At 52.3% G+C, this 18,793-nt stretch overlaps 6 protein-coding genes across 6 annotated transcripts; 4 read left to right on the top strand and 2 right to left on the bottom strand.

Moving 5' to 3' along the window:
* Window positions 1-84: 84 nt before the first annotated feature.
* MRPL51 (39S ribosomal protein L51, mitochondrial) lies at window positions 85-937 on the bottom strand. The gene is made up of 3 exons (XM_062882329.1): window positions 786-937; window positions 645-727; window positions 85-582 (listed from the first exon to the last, which is right to left on the bottom strand). The coding sequence occupies exons 1-3, from the start codon at window positions 822-824 to the stop codon at window positions 291-293; spliced, it is 414 nt and encodes a 137-aa protein (XP_062728360.1). The 5' UTR covers window positions 825-937; the 3' UTR covers window positions 85-290.
* Window positions 854-3,721, top strand: QC761_707800 (uncharacterized protein). The gene is made up of 4 exons (XM_062882328.1): window positions 854-1,485; window positions 1,540-1,667; window positions 1,731-1,836; window positions 2,045-3,721. Exons 1-4 carry the CDS (start codon window positions 1,227-1,229, stop codon window positions 2,749-2,751), a joined length of 1,200 nt encoding a protein of 399 aa, XP_062728359.1. The 5' UTR covers window positions 854-1,226; the 3' UTR covers window positions 2,752-3,721.
* A 232-nt stretch (window positions 3,722-3,953) lies between these two features.
* MRT4 (mRNA turnover and ribosome assembly protein) lies at window positions 3,954-5,658 on the top strand. The gene is made up of 2 exons (XM_062882327.1): window positions 3,954-4,330; window positions 4,410-5,658. Exons 1-2 carry the CDS (start codon window positions 4,140-4,142, stop codon window positions 5,074-5,076), a joined length of 858 nt encoding a protein of 285 aa, XP_062728358.1. The 5' UTR covers window positions 3,954-4,139; the 3' UTR covers window positions 5,077-5,658.
* A 2,505-nt stretch (window positions 5,659-8,163) lies between these two features.
* On the top strand, window positions 8,164-12,582 carry QC761_707770 (uncharacterized protein; the record flags this gene model as incomplete). Its single annotated transcript, XM_062882326.1, has 2 exons — window positions 8,164-10,897; window positions 10,947-12,582. The coding sequence occupies exons 1-2, from the start codon at window positions 8,520-8,522 to the stop codon at window positions 12,580-12,582; spliced, it is 4,014 nt and encodes a 1,337-aa protein (XP_062728357.1). The 5' UTR covers window positions 8,164-8,519.
* Window positions 12,583-13,531: 949 nt separating this feature from the next.
* On the top strand, window positions 13,532-14,652 carry QC761_707760 (uncharacterized protein; the record flags this gene model as incomplete). The annotated part of the gene is made up of 2 exons (XM_062882325.1): window positions 13,532-13,645; window positions 13,738-14,652. 2 exons carry the CDS (start codon window positions 13,532-13,534, stop codon window positions 14,650-14,652), a joined length of 1,029 nt encoding a protein of 342 aa, XP_062728356.1.
* Window positions 14,653-14,934: 282 nt separating this feature from the next.
* On the bottom strand, window positions 14,935-18,604 carry BRE1 (E3 ubiquitin-protein ligase bre1; the record flags this gene model as incomplete). Its single annotated transcript, XM_062882324.1, is given in 5 exon segments — window positions 14,935-15,666; window positions 15,725-17,443; window positions 17,512-17,655; window positions 18,078-18,500; window positions 18,506-18,604. Coding segments are annotated over 5 exon segments (2,559 nt in total). The 3' UTR covers window positions 14,935-15,492.
* Between the last annotated feature and the right edge of the window lie 189 nt (window positions 18,605-18,793).

Raw genomic sequence — 18,793 nt, 5'->3', positions numbered from 1 at the left:
TTTAATGTGTGTTATTCAGTCATGTAAAAGTACAGAGCATTGAACGATTAGGGAACATGGGTCGACAGTTGCACAAGGAGTGAAGAGTAAACGCATAAAATCATAAATTTGAACCCAGTATGCATCTCCCGGTTTGGATAATGATATCGTTTTTGTACATATTTGGACTTTTTCCAGAAGAAGAGTCCAAACCAACCAGCCCATATACGCCGTTGCCATTGTGATATATCTTTCATACAGGCACCCATTTCCCATTCCCAACCCGCCACAGCAACCACACACAAAGTAAGTTACAAAGGCATACCGTTGCCGTGGTACGGGGACCAGATCCCCCTGACGGACTCGTTGATGGACCGGACGGGCTTGGTGACCTTTTTGAGCTTCTCACCGCTGGCGTCGCGGAGGAGCTCGAGCTTCTTCAGGATCTCGTAGGGCTCCATGTTGCGGACGCAGATAGGCTTGGAGCGGCCGTTGATGTAGTGGCCGATGGCGACGGGGTGTTTGGCGGGGCGGGGGGAGATGGTGAATTCAATTTCGGGATGGGCGGCGGCGAATTTGGGGAGGAGGGATTTGATGAAGCCGCTGGGAGGGGAGTTAGTATATGGGTGGGAAGGCAAGGGGGAGCGGGGGAGAAAGGGACGTACTTCATGCCTCGAGAGCTACCGGCCCAGTCGCAGTAGTGGAGGTCTATCCTTTTGCATTGGAGGATGAAGGCTCCTACGCCGTTCTGTTGGGAAGGTTAGTTATGGGTAGGAAGGGGGGAAATAGAGGGAAAGGGGACATACCCGGCCTTGGGAGATCGCATGAAGTGCTTTTACCGCCATGGTCGCCGACGTCGTCTTCGCAGCGAGAAGAGCATCACCTGCGGATGGGAATTGGTTGCGACTCGGGGCAGGTCGGCAGAAAAGTGACCCTGGGAAAAATAAGTGGGGGGGTTGGGTAAGGAAAGGGGTTGTGATTGGGTGGACGTGGGTGGTGCACGGTTCACATTTTTTGAGGATGTTGACAAGAAGGCAGCTTGTTGCGTTTCTCAAATCCCCATTCAACTCTCACGCGACTTGTCATAATATTTATCATCTCTTTCAGCGCAACGGGAAACACTGCGCTTGCCGGTTCCATTGACCAAGCCGGGACTCTGGGTTGATATTCTCCCAAAGACCTGCTTTTGTGATTTTCGCCGAGAAGGAATCACAACAACAACAACAACCACCTCAGTCGTCGCAGCGATGACCGACCGACTCCCGCCCAATTTGCTGGCGCTCTTCACGCCGCGCCCACCTCTGCGATGGGTGCCGCCCTGCGATAAGGCCCCCGAGCAGCGAAAGACAGCGAAAATCTCTGGTGTTGCCGACTTTCTCCCAGCCATGGAGGAATACAAGGAGATCCCATACACCCCGACCGAAAGCTGGCTCGAGGCGCGCGACCGCAAGCAACGCGAGAAGAAGGAAGCTCTCGAGAAGCTCCTGACCGAGGGTCCACTCAACTGTCGGCCACCTCTCCCATGGGTTTTATTGTTACAGCATGCTAACTGATGTTTAGACAAGCCAAACGAGGACCCCAACATCCGTGGCGATGCCTTCAAGACGCTGATTGTGGCGCGTCTTGACTACAATGCCGACGAAAAGGACCTTGAGCGCGAGTTTGGCCGGTTTGGCCCCATTGAGCGTGTATGTTGCTATCTACTATACTCCCACGAGGAAACAAAACGTATGCTGACCTAGAGCAAACAGATCCGCATCGTCCGCGACACCCATGCCCATGAGAAGCCCAACAAGAAGCCAAAGCCGCACCGCGGCTACGCGTTTGTTGTGTACGAGCGAGAGAAAGACATGAGAGGTAATATTGCCCACATTCAAACCATCCTTCATCATCATGTTCGACGGGTGCTTGTGTTCAGGAGTCATGGCGCTCAAGAATGCCTGCCTCGCAACAGCATCCCCTTTCCTTCCTTCCCCTCCGCATCGTTTATACTGCCTTCAAGGTAACTCTTTTCCCGTGGTAAGGCGTGACTAACAAATGCGCCTTTGGCGCATGCTTGAAATAGCTGCTTTAGATCAGTGTGATGGCCTCCGAATTAGGGACCGCCGTGTCAAGGTTGATGTGGAGAGAGGTCGTACAGTCAAGGGTTGGAAGCCTCGCCGTCTCGGTGGCGGGTTGGGTGGCAGAGGCTATACTAAGGCCGCGATGCCTAGACCGATGGGTCCCAGCGGGTTTGGTGGTGGTGGTTTCCGTGGCGGCTTCGGCGGTGGTTTTAGGGGAGGGCGTGACCGTGGATTCAGAGGCGGTCCTGGTGGGTTCGGCGGTGGTGATCGTGGTTTCCGCGGAGGTGGTTTTGGCGGTGGTCGTGCTGGAGGTGGTGACCGCGGTTTTGGTGGTGGTGATCGCGGTTTTGGCGGTCCCCCCAACGCGCCGAGCGGACCCGGTGGAGGATTTGGTGGTCGTGACAATCGCGATGGTCGTCGTGATGGGCCTGGTGGTGGTGGTAGTGGTGGTGGTGGTAGTGGTGGGTATGGAGGTCGCGATGGCGGCTCACGCTCATATGATGACAGATCTGGCGGCGGTTTCCGCGATCGCAACCCTCGCCAATCCGGAAGCAACATGGAGCCTGTTCGACCTCGCGGAGACCATGGTGGGTACAATGGTGGCAGCGGTGGCCGCGATTACGACAGACCGAGAGATCACGACGAGTCCCGGAAGCGTGCGTACGAAGGCGGTGGCTACGAGGATCCCAGAAAACTTCGCCGGTACTAGAAGGAAGACGACGATGAGGACCGAAAGCCGCCGCGTGAGAGCAATTCATCTGCTCATCGGGATCAGTCCAATCTTGCCTATCGCCCGCAAGCTCGCCCCCATGAACCCTACATCAAGTGTGAGCCTGAGACTTCCAGAAAGCTGCGCCGCTACTCTTAGCTCTTGACAAGACTTGATGTCTTGTGGTGGGTATTACGATACTTTCACATCTTCCCTCTCTCGCATCCCCCTTCCCTCGACAACGGGGTAAGCCGCCAGTATATCTCACAGGAAACAAGCTCAGCCCCCATGGATCTGCCTGCAAGGCCACCAAGACGGGTAGGGGTTTGTGTATCGACCATTGTAATACTGTCACCCACACTCTCGGTCAAAGTCAGGGTTCGCTTTCTATCGGAAGTTATTGTCTATGTTTTGACTGATCTTTCTGGGCATCGTCTTACCAACAGCAAGCTTTGTCCACAGTCTTGCATTTGTCAACCTCAGCGGACAGTCATCAAGCTATCACCATGTTTCTTTGCAGAAAGCATCCAACTCAACTCACCAACCACACCAAGGTACAGCGAATTCTGACCTTTTCTTTCTGTTGTATTTATTTGTGTTATTTTTTTGTTCACCTCTCCGAGCATATCATATGCTCTTATCATGGGAAAGAAGAGAACAAGCGAGGATTGGGAACGGACCGGGGAAAATAATAACGGGAGGGGAGATATGGTTCCCAGTAATCGCCAGGCTTGATCCTCCACGAATTTGCCATGTCACTCCATACCCAATGCCGGCAAAGCATTTGGAATAGATGGATGGGATTAGATAGGTAAGGTCGGGAGGTAAGGAAATCACTGTTTTTCCTCTGCTTTGACGGCCTGATTATGCATGGCAGGATGTCATGATAGGATATATGTAAGTAGCCAAACCAGAAGCTGGTAGGTAGCCGTTTGTTTAAGAGACTAGTGCCAGAACTGCCAGTGATGTATGTTTTGCTCGATGAACCATGTGAATTGTGAACTCATGCTCATCTCTGTTCTAGATTCATTCAATTGCTTCCCTGGGGAATTGGGTGAATCTTGTAAGTCCCTCGAATAAAGTTCGGAAGGAAAAACCTCCCCTCCTATCAGGGCGGGGCATCCCGCCTGCAGCTCTCAATGGGTGTGGGGCACCGCGCTTCACCGCCAAAAAATTCCCATGGCAGAAAAAACCAAAAGTTGGGGGGACCCAAGCAGTTTTCGGTCGATAACGCCCGCCACAGCAACGAGCGGCCAACCCACCTCTCGACTTTTTCGCAACCCCAATTCCACCACCCCGAATTACTTTTTCCGATCTGGTTACATTGTCTCTTTTTGTCAACAGGCAATCTCTCGATTTTTCGGTAACGGGAAGGATATTACGACAAGATGCCCAAGTCAAAGAGAGCAAAGGTCTACCACCTGACCCAGGTGTCCAAGAAGACGCGCGAGAACAAGGACAAGCTGTTTGCCAACATTCGGGACGCGATCCCCGAGTTTCAGTACTGCTGGGTGTTTAGCGTGGACAACATGAGGAATAATTACTTGAAGGATGTGAGGAGGGAGTTGAGTGATTCTCGGTATGCACCATCCCCCCCCCCTTCCACCCTCCCTTTTAACTTCCCCATTGTGGTCGATGCTAACTCTTTTGGTGGGTAGACTCTTCTTTGGCAAGACTAAGCTCACCCTCCGCGCGCTCGGCTCCACGCCCGAAGAAGCCCAAGCTGACGGGATTCATCTCCTCGCACCGTATCTTACTGGGTCAGTCGGTTTGATTTTTACCAATCGTACCCCTGAAGAGATCAAGTCTTATTTTGAGAGCTTGACCCAAGTCGATTTCGCGCGGGCGGGGAGCGTGGCGACGAGGGATTTTGTGATTCCGAAGGGGTTGGTGTATTCCACTGGGGGGGAGGTGCCCAAGGAACATGACGTCCCTGTCGCGCACACGCTCGAGCCGGAGCTGAGGCGGTTGGGGGTGCCGTGCCGGATGGTGAAGGGGAAGGTTTGCTTGGGGGTTGATGAGGAGGGGAATGGGTTCCAGGAGGAGGGGTATACTGTCTGTAAAGAGGGGGAGGTGCTGGATAGTCGGCAGACGAGGTTGTTGAAGCTGTTTAGTGTTTGTATGGCGGAGTTCAAGGTAGAGCTGTTGGCGGTTTGGAAGGCGGCTGAGGGGGAGGTGGAGGTTATGGAGGGGGCGAGAAAGTATATTGAGAGGAAGAGGGAGGAGGCGAAGAGTGCGGGGAAGAAGAAGAAGGGTTCTTCGGGTGCTGGGGATGTTGTGATGGGGGGTGAGGATGATGAGGAGGAGGAGGAGGATAGCGAGTAAACTGGATCGGTTGGGGTTGGGAATGTTTGGTTTCTGTTTTTCTCATATAAGGGAAAGGTTTCGTGATGATACCAGAGCTTTTTACGTTTTTCCACAACGAGGGGCGATCGGTTTTTTTAGGACCTCTTTGTATTTTTTTTTTTTGTTTTTTTAGTTTTGGCGTTTGGGAAGAAAAATGGAAAAATGCGAATTAATTTTCAGCATGCTGTTGGTCTGCTGTGAGTGTCCGGTGTTGGTGTTTGGTTTCGTCTGGCTTCCAAGATCTCGACTGGGTCAAACCTATGAAATCTGGACCAATCTCGATGCTCCTGCGTTAAGACACAAGACACATAATCTAGTAAAGTGCCACGCGGCAGTTACGCTTCGGTATGAGATTGGGGTAGTCTGTAGATGACGGCTCTACTTAAAGCCTGCAGAGAGACGTCATTCAGGCTTCTGAACTAGGTCTCTGGGGTTTCACGTCTGTCAACTTGTCATTGCTGACTTTGGGGGAGTCTGACTAGCCAGTAGGGCTTAGTCTCTTTTATCCGGTGTGGTCTAACCGTCCTGGGCAAAACATTCGTAAAACATTAAATATATCAAAATCACAGCCAAAACTGGGTCTGTTTCGTGCCAAGCAATGCAGCAATATCTTAACCAACCCACGTTCGATTGATGGTTTGAATGATGCCCCTATCCCCAGTGACTTCCAAAGGCCTTGTAAATTGTCTTGCCCTGTGAGGCCAACTGCTTACTGAACTGCGAGGGCCCATTGAACTGCGAGGGCCCATTGAACTGTGAGGGCCTACTGAACTGTGAGGGTTACTGCCCATTGAACTGCGGCCACCGAAACTATCGCCAAACCACCGAGTATGACATTATAGCCAGGATCTCAGGCTTTAATTGTTTAGCTGTCTGGTACGAACCTCTGGCAAATGCAAGACGAGAGTACTGACATTGGAAAACCCAGTTTTCCCATACAAAATGTGGCCATTGCGATCTTCATACACCCAAAGATTAGTTCCTGACCGATTTGCCCAGGACGGCTAGAGCACACCGGATAAGACACGTCATGCCCTGCTGGCTAGCCAGACCCCTTTGGGGTAGCTGATGTAGCTTTGCTTTAGCTTGCACCTGGCAGCGCTATGCTCATCCTGTCTTCAGTGCCGGCTTTCTGTAGAGCGGACACCAAGGTAGCTTGAGAAACAGCTCGGCCGTAATGACCGCGTAGTTGAAGTTGGCCTCTCTTTGGTACTAACACCACCGACTGCGTTGTTTGATGTTGTAGGTAGTCGACAGGTGCTATTCAGGTATTGATGCTTCTCGTAATACTTACCCTAAGGTATGTTGAGAGTGCTGCTGTACCGTGGTAACTCTCCGTCTGAGCACCACCAACCAGCTCTCTACCTCTTGGTCATATGTATCACTAGGTACTTGAAAAAGTACCCATATTTCCCTAGACACAAAGCCGTGTCATGCAATTGGGTACCAAGACTGGCTGGAGTTACCACATACCTTATCTCCTGGTGCGACCCTGCGTTTGTGTGTTGTCGTCTAGGTGCCGTGTGTGATGGTCGCACAGAAACTGTATCCTCGAATTCAGGGACCTTTGTACCACCCCCATAATTCAACCACCGAAAGTAGTCACCCGGGGAGATTCAAATCGCCATGACATCCTGTTTGGGAGAGGGGGATGTCAGCAGATGTCGAAGGATATTTTTGTCATTCAATGCAGTTGGTGCATAGCGTAAGAATGATGGGTAGTTAGTCGAGACCAGCTATGAAAAATAAGAACAAAATGAACTTCCCAATAGAGCCGCAAGGTGTGACGAAGTGTCTTGGCCTCTGACGGGTGTTTAGGTGTGGTTGAACTGCTTTCTGCTTGCTGGGTGCTCTTTTCATCATCCGATCTGCAGGTCACTGACACAAGCAACTGCGCCAAGAGACATGGGCCAAGGGTTCTCCAGATTTTCCATTTTCTTGGCCATCACGATGTGCCGTGCGCCGAATGTCTGGGCATGCCGCTATAGCCGTCACATTCCTGTTTTTTGGTGACTTTTTTACACTGCATTCGCCCGCCAACCACGGAGGGAGGTACCGAGGTTGTGGTTTGCTGGATGGTTGCAATCGGCAGAAACGGGAGGATTTGTGAGCAAAAGTTCTTGTTATCAGTGAATAGGGGCGGTGAAGTGTGATTGCTGAGCTGATAATATCGCCTGTTTGATATGATTATGTACGTGCCTCAGGGAGCGATGTTTTCTGCCCTGCTGGCCAGGCCGGTGATGATTCACAGCAGCCATCGGAGTCACGAGTTGGTGGGAGATGGGCGTTTACTGTACGCCATTTGCTATGTTCATGTTCAGGTTCAGCCTTTCAAGCCACACCGAGTTCAACAGGTTCATGTTGCCTCGGGTGTTTGGTTGGATGGTTGGTTGGACGGATATAAGTGAGGGTCGGGGTGTTGTAGAGGCCGCAGTCCGACTTTGTCTCACGTCATATGCGGGAAGGGAGAGCTTGCAAGAGAGGTGCGATTGGAAGGCTATGAGGTGTATTTGACCCATCCGCTCAACTGACCGGACTCTTTCCAGCTTCCACGTGTAGAGTCAATGGAGGAAAATGTATGTTTCGCCGTTACACCGCATTCTGCTGTTCAGAGAAAGTAACTTGACTAAATAAAGGCTGCGCGCCTTGTCAGACGGGGCGTTAGGTAGCTGTGATATATGTACGTCGTTACATGGGGAATAGTCTCGGAGAGTTGCCTAACCCCGTTCAAGAATCAACTGGATCGATAGCGAGGGGTGCTGGGATGGGGGAAACGTGGAAGGCTGTGATCGCTGGGTTGGCGTATTCGGCAAATCGATATCGAAGAAAGTCCCCTTCTTTATTGTTTCGATGTTCGATCAGACCAGATGAATCTTTCGGCCGCTAGGCCGGTGGCAAGCCTGCGGGGTACTCCGCCTGTTGGGGAAGAAAGCATGTACTGTAGACGGCCCGGAAGCATGCTGGGCCGCCCATTTCGCATGCGTCGGTTGCCTTCTGCTTTTGTCAATATGTACGGCTCGGTTGACACCTCTTGATTGAGGGTGGGTGGGTACCACGGCCATGGAAATCCCGAGTGTCCGACACCTTGTCCCCTTTTATTGCTTCCTTCCCTGATCCTGACCTGTCCACCTAGGTGCGCAGTCCCTAGCATTTCTTGGCTTTGACCTGCTCCCCTTCTTGTCCTTTTTCTTCGACCTCGGCTTTTTTTTGGTTCTGAATACCTTCACTACTCTGCCAGACAAGCCTCCGAGTAGTAAGCTGATCGAAGACACGGACCTAAGCTACGAATCGACCAGCCTATGCACGTCATTCAGTAAATTACGGGCCAATCGCTCGTCGCTTACCGCGTCTCACCCCCCTATTGCCAGTGAATAACGCGCCGCTGCTATTCATTTGCGCCGCCTCACAGGCCATCTGCCGCCATGGCAGCCGACCAGTACTCAGAAAAGTCGGAACCGACCCGCGCCGTCTCACCTGAGAGCCCCGAAATTCAAGAATCCAGAGACGTCAGTCCTTCAGCAGATCTTAAGAAGCTCGACAGCAAGGTCGTCGCACCCCCACCAGAAGCAGACGATGACAAGGAGGCCGACCCCTTCAAGCACCTCCCAGAGAGGGAGGCCAAGATCCTGAGGGATCAGGTCTACACCCCCGATATCAAAGTTGGAGTTGCGACACTGTACCGTTATTCGTCGCGCAACGACATCATCATCTTGGTTGTTTCGGCGATATGCGCCATTGCCTCTGGAGCCGCTTTGCCATTGATGACGGTCGTTTTTGGCAATCTTCAGGGCACTTTCCAGGATTATTTCACACCCGGCAGCAACCTGTCTTACGATGAGTTCACCAGCGAGCTTGGATCATTGTGCCTTTATTTCGTATATCTGGCCATTGGGGAGTTCGTAACATCTTATATTGCTACAGTTGGATTCATCTACTGCGGCGAACATATCAGCGCCAAGATTCGCGAGCACTATTTGGAAAGCTGCATGAAGCAGAACATCGGTTTCTTCGACAAGCTCGGCGCTGGTGAGGTCACCACACGCATCACGGCCGACACCAATCTCATCCAGGAAGGAATCTCGGAGAAGGTTGGCTTGACGCTCCAAGCCGTCGCCACTTTCGTTGCTGCCTTCGTCATAGGCTTTGTGAGCTACTGGAAGTTGACTCTTATTCTTATGAGCACTGTCGTGGCTCTCTTGCTGGTTATGGGCACTGGCTCAACGTTCATTGTTAAGTATTCTAGGCAAAACATCAGTGCCTACGCTCAGGGTGGTTCGGTGGCCGAGGAGGTCATTAGCAGTGTCCGCAACGCCGTTGCCTTTGGCACCCAGGATCGCCTCGCTAAGCAGTATGATGTTCACCTCATCAAGGCCGAGTTCTTCGGCTTCAAGCTCAAGACCGTTTTGGGCGTCATGGTTGCGGGTATGATGCTTATTCTGTATCTAAACTACGGCCTTGCTTTTTGGATGGGCTCGGTCTTCTTGCTTGACGGCTCCACGACGCTCAGCAAGATCCTGATCGTCATGATGGCTGTCATGATGGGCGCCTTCAACTTGGGCAATGTCGCGCCTAACATGCAGGCTTTTACCACCGCTCTCGGTGCCGCCGCCAAGATCTACAGCACCATCGACCGTATCTCCCCGATCGATCCATCGACTGACGACGGCATCAAGCTCGAGAAGGTTGAGGGAACCATTCGTCTCGAAAACATCAAGCACATCTACCCTTCCCGTCCTGAGGTCGTGGTCATGGACGACGTCACCCTCGAGATTCCTGCTGGCAAGGTCACCGCGCTCGTTGGAGCTTCCGGCAGTGGCAAGTCGACTATCATTGGTCTGGTCGAGCGATTCTACGCGCCTATCGAAGGAACTGTGTATTTGGATGGTGTCGACATTTCCACTCTGAACCTCCGCTGGTTGCGCCAGCAGATTGCCCTTGTCTCTCAGGAACCAACACTCTTCGGCACTACCATCTACGAAAACATCCGCCACGGTTTGATTGGTACCAAGTGGGAATTTGAGGGCCCTGAAAAGCAGAGAGAGCTCATCGAGGACGCTGCCAGGAAGGCCAACGCTCACGACTTCATCACATCTCTTCCTGAAGGCTACGAAACAAACGTCGGTGAACGTGGTTTTCTCCTCAGTGGTGGCCAGAAGCAACGCATTGCTATCGCTCGTGCTGTGGTGTCGGATCCCAAGATTTTGCTCCTTGATGAGGCCACCAGCGCATTGGATACCAAGTCTGAGGGCGTTGTACAGGCTGCTCTGGAGGTTGCTTCTGAAGGCCGTACCACCATCACCATTGCTCATCGGTTGTCAACCATCAAGGATGCTCACAACATTGTGGTCATGACCCATGGCAAGATCGTCGAACAGGGTACACACGACGAGCTCTTGGAAAAGCGTGGCTCATACTACAACTTGGTTACTGCTCAGGCTATCGCCGCTGTCAATGAGATGACTGCTGAGGAAGAGGAGGCCATCAACGAGGAAGAGGCAGCTGCTCTTATCCGCAAGGCATCCGCGGCCCAGAAACAGGAGGGTGTCCCCGAGGACCCAGAGGACGATATCAATGCCAAACTCAACAGGAGCAAGTCGACCCAGAGTGTCAGCTCCATGGCATTGGCCGGACGTGCCAAGGCCACTCCCAATAAATATAGCTTGTGGACTCTGATCAAGGTGATTGCCAGCTTCAACAAGAAGGAGTGGAAGCTCATGTTGATTGGTCTATTCTTTTCTGCTATCTGCGGTCTGGGTAACCCGACCCAGGCTGTCTTCTTCGCCAAGCTTATCACTGCCTTGTAAGTTTTGCTGTTTGTTGTGCATTCGACCATAGCTGATACTTTTCAGGTCTATTCCCCCCACGACCCAAGAGGCCAGAGACTTTATGAAATCTGAAGCCTCTTTCTGGTGCCTCATGTACTTGATGTTAGCCCTCGTCATGTTCATCGCTTTCACGGCCCAAGGCATCGTCTTTGCAAAGTGCAGTGAGCGCCTCATCCACCGTGTTCGCGACAGGTCTTTCCGCACCATGCTCCGCCAGGATGTCGAGTACTTTGATACCGATGAGCATTCGGCTGGTGCTCTCACCTCGTTCTTGAGCACTGAAACGACACATGTTGCTGGCTTGAGCGGTTCTACTTTGGGCACTTTGATCATGGTCACCTCGACACTCATTGCTGCTTGCACCGTTGCGCTTGCCATAGGCTGGAAGTTGGCTTTGGTCTGCATTGCTACCATGCCTCTCCTTATCGGATGCGGTTTCTTCCGGTTCTGGATGCTTGCTCATTATCAACGCCGCGCAAAGCGTGCCTACCAGGGCTCCGCCAGCTTTGCTTCCGAGGCCATCACTGCCATTCGCACCGTTGCTTCGCTCACTCGGGAGCAGGATGTGCTTCGCAACTATCGTGAGTCATTGGCTATTCAGCAACGCGCCAGTCTTATCTCGGTCTTGAAGTCGAGTTTGCTGTATGCCGGCTCTCAGTCGCTCATGTTCTTGGCCTTTGCGCTCGGTTTCTGGTACGGCGGTACTTTGATCGCCAAGTACGAGTACGACATGTTCCAGTTCTTCTTGGTCTTTACCTCTGTCATCTTCGGTGCTCAGTCTGCCGGCTCGGTGTTCTCTTTTGCTCCCGACATGGGCAAGGCGGCCGAGGCCTCTCGCAACCTCAAGACTCTGTTCGACATGAAGCCGACTATCGATACTTGGTCCGAGGACGGCGACAAGGTTGAGGCCATCGAGGGGAGCTTGGAGTTCCGCGATGTTCACTTTAGGTACCCTACTAGACCCGAGCAGCCTGTCCTGCGTGGGCTCAACCTCACCATCTCGCCTGGTCAGTATGTTGCTCTTGTCGGTGCCTCTGGATGCGGCAAATCGACCACCATTGCTCTTCTGGAACGCTTCTACGACCCTCTCGCTGGTGGTATCTTTGTCGACGGCAAGGAGATTAGCACTCTCAACATCAACGAGTACCGCAGCTTCATTGCCCTCGTGTCTCAGGAGCCTACACTGTACCAGGGCACCATCAAGGAAAACATCTTGCTCGGTGCACCCTATGAGGTGTCTGATGAGCAGATCAAGTTTGCCTGCCAGGAAGCCAACATTTATGACTTTATTCTCTCGCTTCCTGACGGATTCAATACTGTTGTTGGTTCCAAGGGTGCTCTGCTCAGCGGTGGCCAGAAGCAGCGTATCGCTATTGCTCGTGCCTTGGTCCGCGATCCCAAGATTTTGCTTCTTGACGAGGCTACTTCGGCGCTTGACTCCGAGTCTGAACACGTTGTGCAGGCTGCTTTGGACAAGGCTGCCAAGGGGAGAACGACAATTGCGGTGGCGCACAGACTGAGCACGATTCAAAAGGCGGATATCATTTATGTGTTTGATCAGGGGAGAATAGTGGAGAAGGGAAGTCACTCTGAGTTGATGAAGGCCAACGGCAGATATGCCGAGTTGGTCAACTTGCAGAGTTTGGAGAAGAACCGGTGAGTTTGTTTCAAGAAGAAGTAGAGTTTTGTTTTTGGCTGCCGTTTTTCGAGATATCCCACTTAGCAAGCAAGCAAGTCAAACCAAAAAGGCGAGGCGTTTGGGTTGGTATATTTCCGCTCCTGGTTCGAGTACACATTTTACACATTTACTAGGTTATTATATAGATGGATGGGAAGGCAAGAGTGTGTGTTGCATGCGCTACTCAGTGCTGTAATTGTAAAAAATATTATGACAGCTTCATCAGACGCTTGATTTCTTTAGTGAAATAAAGTGAGGCAACCCGTTCGTTGTTAACGTTACAAGCTTAGCACGCCCATACTGTGGTATGCTGTCGGCGGTTCAGATGAGATGAGATAAGGTGGCAGTCTAGCCTTGCAGAGGAAGGACTGCGAGATGGTATCAAAATGAGACGGGAATTTTGCTACAAAGTCGCCTAGTTGCCTCACGCTCATGACCTGTTCTGTTTGATGCTGTAGAAGCGGTTGACGTGTTCCAAAGACGGCCATTCGCCACTGCATTTTAACTGCCAGCGAAGTGAGTTGAGTGAGCTTACGACCACTTGAGTGGCCCCACTTATCACTACCCAACTTATTTCCCTACTACACCACATTCATTCACTTAACTACATCTGCTACGCGCAATTTTTATCAGGTTTTCTGCCAGAACGGTTTGTAAGTTGGGGCGTGTTTATAAGTTCTGGACAAGCACTAACTGAAGAATAGGTGGCAATCATCAGATATCTGGCCTTTTGGAGTGTGTTGTGACTGACGAGGCTGAAAGTGCGTGTGTGAGGAGAGGTTGCCTACGCGTCTTAGACGCTGACAGTTTGGACAAAGAAACCGAGCCGAGGCTGCCAATCGCTCCCGTTCTTACTCACTTGGCCTACACCTCAAGTTTTGCTATATCTCCAAGCTTATATTGAGGCTATCACCAACCCTCAACCACCAGTATGCACCACCTCATCTCCAACCCCGCGGCCCTCCTCGCCGCCACGGCCCTCCTTTCCTTCTCAGGCCAAGCAACAGCAGCAGCCAAACCTAAGAACGCCATTCTCCTATCCCAAGTACGCCCCCTTTTCTGCGCCAATTCCCACCCCTTTCTATCTATCCACCAGTCCCAGCTTGATGGCCCCCCTCTTTGCTGACACTTCCACAGGTTAAAAGTCTCACCTTAAACTCCCACTCCAAAACCACCTCCCGCCGCGTCTCCCCCATCCCCCAACTAAAATGTACATCCCCGCCCAAACTCTGCTCCCTCCCCGAAGCCTCCTCCATCACAACCATGCGCTGCCTCAACACCGGCTCCTCTTACACATCCGAAGACATAGAATGGTCCTGCACCGCCTCCCTGCCCCCCACCCTCCGCCTCGACAGGACAGAGGTTATTTGCGAGGGGTACGATTCCCCGGATGACCCTTATGTCCTAAAAGGGAGTTGCGGGGTGGAGTACACTCTACAGCTCACCGATCAAGGCAGGCAGGAACACCCTGGTTTGTACTTCAAACCGGGTCTGTTGATGAACGACAAGAATGAAACAGATTGGGGGGGTGTACTCTTCGGAATCATTTTTGTCGGAGTGGTGGTGTGGATTATCTGGGGGGCCTGGAGGGGGGCGAGGGATAATACCGCCAATGGGCAGAGGAGACAACGACGGACAGGAGGGGGTTACGGTTCGGGGTGGGGGGATAACAACGATGACGATGACGATCCGCCTCCTCCTTACCCTGGTTCTGGTTCAGGAAGGGGGACTAGACGCCCGAAAACAACGAGTTCGAGTTCCAGACAGCCACAACAGCAGGAACAGGGCTGGCGGCCGGGGTTTTGGACGGGGCTGGCGTCGGGGGCGGCGGGGGGGTATATGGCTGGGCAGAGGAGGGGGAATAATTCCAGTGCTTTCGGGGGGTATAACAACAGCAATTATGAGGACAACTACCGCGGCGGGTCGAGCAGGTTTGGAGGTGGGGGGAGCGGTTGGGGCGGTGGTGCTGCTGGACCGTCGAGGTCGTCTGGCTCGGGGAGTTCTGGACCAAGTCATGAAAGCACTGGGTATGGGTCTACTTCGAGAAGATAGACAGAAGACACGGCACGATGGTATAGATGCCTAGACAAACAATCATCTAACAAGTAACAAGAGATGTTGAATGTTGTTTTATTTCTTTGTACACTACTTCCCCTTCCTTCTTTCTTTCTGATATACCTCCCAAAACTTTAGCAAAGGCTGGCAGAGTATCAATCCCTATATAAAAGCACTCATCACCACCCTATACTCAACTCCCCATCCCAGCCCACCCCACCCAACACAGCAGGAAAAAAATGATGATGATATGCCTAATAACTCCCTGCCATCTATATCCTGCCTTCTTCTCATTTCTTTTCCTTGTCCCCCATCTCACCAAGGAGAAAAATGTAATGCGAAAATATCAAGAGCCAGAAGCCAAGGCAGAGTAGCCAGACCCAAGGATGCCGAGCCGCAAAAGAGTAAAACTAGAAAAAACTTATTCGTACTACTCTCACACGGTAGAATTACAAAACGCTTTGTGTGGCGAAGAGATCCAAGCATCAACAGAAACGAAAATTATCACCCCTTTCAAGCTTCTTCTTCCTCCGCTGTTTCTGCAGTGTCACAGTGATAAATCGTTTCGATAACGGCGTCCAGAGAACAATGGACCAAAACTGCGCAGCCCGCGTCGATCCATCGTTCAGGTCAATTCTTCTCGTGAGCCTGAACCAAGGGCAATCAGGCTGACGAGTTTGGCAATGGTGAAAATATGGCGGTGTTCAAGGCGGCGACGGACCCGGCGACGACAAGAGCTAGAAACAACAGAGCCTACTCGTCTTCCCCCTCTCTCTCATCCTTCCTCCCTGGCCCAAATCTGCGCCCGATTTCATCCAGGTCAGCCCCAGAACGAGCCTAAAGGTGGGCCGCCATGGCATCGGATCGGTCAAACGCCTTGTTGCAGCTCGGGCACTTGCGCATTCGGTTGGCCAGCCGGTCGTCCACGCAGCCGTTGCAGAAAACATGACCACATCCCTTCAGTATCGTGTTTTTGAAATTGCTGCGGCAAACAGAGCAAATAACCAAGTTCTGTCAAAATGTTAGCTTCCACTCTCATGCGCATGGCAGAGACGAAAAAAAAACCTACCCGCAAAGCCTCCTCTTCATCGGTTGAGTTGCCGCGACACTTGGCCCTCAGTTTGCTAATTTCCGAGTTCTTCTCCTCTAACCGTGCCTTGATCTTGTCCATCTCTTGCTCCCGGCTCATAGTTTGCTCCTTCATGCTAGCCACTGTGGCGTCCTTGGCCTTGAGCAGTTCGGTCAAGTTGGCAATCTGGCCCTTGACCGAGTCGGCTCTTCTGGTCGCTTCCGCTGTCAACAACTCAAGCCTCTTCTTCTCCGCTGCCATGCTTGCGGCCTCGGTCTTGAGAGTTGCAATTTGCTTCTCCAGGTTGCTGATGACACTTCTCGTGGAATGCTCCACGTCCTTGAGCTGTGCGATGATTTCGGAGCTCCTTGAGTTTTGCGAACGCAAGGTACGGATCTCCTGAAGCCGAATATCCATGTCTTTCCGTGCCGCAAAGTACTTCTGGTCCGCTTTGGCTTTCTCGGCCATGAGCGTGTTGATGCGCTCTTCGACAGCGTTGTTGTCCATGGTTTTGGAGTGCGCGAGCACCATGGCCTTTTTGTACGACTTCTCCAGAAGCGGAAGTTCCGCATTGATCGAGGCATAGTCCTTCTCGAGTTTGGCGCACTTTGCCCGGAGCTCCTCAATCGACAAAGATTCGAGATTCGGTTGCGCTTCGGTCATGACCACGTCCTCACTTGGTCGCAGTCGTTCCAACTCAGATTCAAGTTGGGTGATGCGATCCATCTTGGCGTTCACGAGTTCCTTCATTTGATCCAAGGCAGCCCTTTCTTGATCCTGAGCGGCCTTGCGCATGGCCAACTCAGCTACCAAGTCGTCTCTGGCAGCTCGAATCCGCGTAAGGTCCTGATCCTTTGCCTGTATTTGGTCCTCCGCCTCGGACACTACGAGCTGAGCCTCGGCCTCCACCTTAACTTGCCAGTCAGACCTTTCTGCTCGTAGCTTCTCGGCCTCCTCGCGCAGCTGCTTGTTAGTGGCTTCCAGATGGTTGATGCGCTTGATAAGATCCTCATTCTGGAGCTTGAAATGCTTAAAAACGTCTGTTCGAACATAATCTTCATCAGAGACACTTTCCCTCTTTGTTTTGAAGGTCGAGTTCTCTTCCATGAGGGCCTTGTTTTCGGAGATAATGGCCTCGATCTGCAACTTTTGCCTGTTGACAACAGCTTGCGCCTCCTTGTAAAGTGCCTTCAACTCGCTGGTGTTGCCATCGGTGTCGTCAGAAGAATCACCATTTTCCTCCGTTTTGACTGGCCGTGTCGTCGCACTGGCCAGGGCTTTTTGTTCCAGCTTTTGAACCTGGACGCTTCTCACACGGTCTAGTTTTCTCTCCGCCTTGATTGCTTTCAGCGTTGCTTGGTCATATTGTTCCGAGAGAAGCGCCTTATCCGACTCGAGCCTGTCCAGCTTCAGATGTAACTCCTTTTGTTGCGCGAGTGCCGTCTTGAGCTGAGATTCAAGCTTGGCAACGTCTGGCTTTATCTCGCCACGTGAGCTTGCTAGACGCTGAAAAATGGATTCGGCCTTGGATTTGAAAGCTTTGCCCTTTTCACCCAAATGTCTCTGGAACTCCTTGCTGTCCTTAAAGCCGAGTGCGGTTGACGATGGGAATGGCGAGTCTAACAAAGTCAGAAGTGGATACTGGATAAGACTTGACAAGGATTTCGTTACCTGACGGAGAGCGAGATGATACTGTACCATCGACGAGTAACTCAATTTCTTGCAGTAACTAGTTGTGGCGCATTAGCTGCGGTGTTCCGGACGGAAAAATGTGGCAGCAAACTCACCTGATGTAGCCAGGCGTCGACAACTCGGATATGGTCGTCGTGGTCGGTGTGGTTCTTTTCGAGCTCCTGTACGCGACTCTCAAGGCTTGCTTTTTCTCGTTTGTACTCTTGCATCTGGCGATATATGGCGCCCTTGGTATATTCCTACATGTACCGCAAACTTGTCAGCCAAAACCAACACCTTAGTACTCGGCCGAGAGGAACGTGTATACACATCGTAGCGGAGAGGCAGCGAAGTAAGAGTGATGAGCAGTGATGAGACACTAGAAGAAACCTGGTAGAACTCGGGCGCGCTGTTTATTTGGCAGCAGGCCACGCATTAGCCGCGGTCAAGGCGAGCAACTCGTGCAGAAACATCGCGCTGGATGGAGACTGTCACCCATCACTCGGCAGGGCCGCAAACTGGTTGGCGCGCGATGGCAGAGCAGGGGTCCGAGTGGCCTGCTCAATGAGTGCCGGAATAGGAATGAGGAGGGATGGGGATAGGAGAGAGGATGCTGGATGGCCGGGGCAGGTGGTGATGACGCGGGGGGGAGGGGAGGGATGGCTGTCGTGTGACGACTCACCTCAATCCAGGCCTCTTCTTTCATGTCGCCAGAGTCATCCTTGGACTTTCCGCTGCCGTTGACCTGATGGCGCTTGCTCGGGGGAGCTACTTCGTCGACCGCGCCGGATGCGGGTCTCTTCCTGTCCTCCATCTTGGCAAAGCTGGACGGACGAGGCAACGCGGACGGGGAGGTGGCAACCGGCATCAGAATGGCCGCGCGAGATATGGATTTTTGACTTGCAAAAGCCAAAGGAAAGGGTCGATCAGGGCGGGGGGAAAAGATTAAGATGATTAAAATAAAGTACGAGTGGAAACCCGGGTCAGTGTGTTTCGGCGTCTGTGTGGCCCGGCGGTGCCTCAATGATGGGAAGAATGAATGAGCGTGGGAGCGTGAGCGAGTTTGGAATTGGAAGAAGCAGAGACAAGAGAGAAAGAGAGCCCGCTGACTTCGACTGCAAGTTCGCCAAGGAATTCCCAGAGATGGCTCCTTTTTGAGGCCGCTAGTCCTGTTTCGGCTCTAGCGGGGCAGCTTGGTGGGGACTGCATTTCTTATGCGCGTCCCAGCTCTGTTCCGACGTGCTTTTCACCTAATCCAACACTTTTCCACTCGGCCAGCTATCACTCCCGAAACCATCAACTAGATCCCACTGCTCAGAAGCACGCCAATTTGATTCTTCTCGCGAAGACATCTATTTGGCTTTTTGACATCATTTATTGCGGCGGCAATCAGCGACC

Source organism: Podospora bellae-mahoneyi, chromosome 7 (assembly GCF_035222275.1).
Source record: "Podospora bellae-mahoneyi strain CBS 112042 chromosome 7, whole genome shotgun sequence".
NCBI lineage: Eukaryota > Fungi > Ascomycota > Sordariomycetes > Sordariales > Podosporaceae > Podospora > Podospora bellae-mahoneyi.
The sequence above is the reverse complement of the archived record's forward strand: the minus strand, read 5'-3'. Positions and strand labels throughout refer to the sequence as shown.

Excerpts from the sequence above, each read along its gene's own strand:
- QC761_707800 (XM_062882328.1), top strand. The coding sequence starts at position 1,227 with ATGACCGACCGACTCCCGCCCAATTTGCTGGCGCTCTTCACGCCGCGC. Across the intron at positions 1,486-1,539 it reads GACCGAGGGTCCACTCAACT|ACAAGCCAAACGAGGACCCC; the intron begins GTCGGCCACCTC and ends ACTGATGTTTAG. Across the intron at positions 1,837-2,044 it reads GCGAGAGAAAGACATGAGAG|CTGCTTTAGATCAGTGTGAT; the intron begins GTAATATTGCCC and ends TGCTTGAAATAG.
- MRPL51 (XM_062882329.1), bottom strand. The coding sequence starts at position 824 with ATGGCGGTAAAAGCACTTCATGCGATCTCCCAAGGCCGG. Across the intron at positions 728-785 it reads ATGCGATCTCCCAAGGCCGG|AACGGCGTAGGAGCCTTCAT; the intron begins GTATGTCCCCTT and ends CCTTCCCAACAG. Across the intron at positions 583-644 it reads GGTAGCTCTCGAGGCATGAA|CGGCTTCATCAAATCCCTCC; the intron begins GTACGTCCCTTT and ends CTCCCCTCCCAG.
- MRT4 (XM_062882327.1), top strand. The coding sequence starts at position 4,140 with ATGCCCAAGTCAAAGAGAGCAAAGGTCTACCACCTGACCCAGGTGTCC. Across the intron at positions 4,331-4,409 it reads AGGGAGTTGAGTGATTCTCG|ACTCTTCTTTGGCAAGACTA; the intron begins GTATGCACCATC and ends TTTGGTGGGTAG.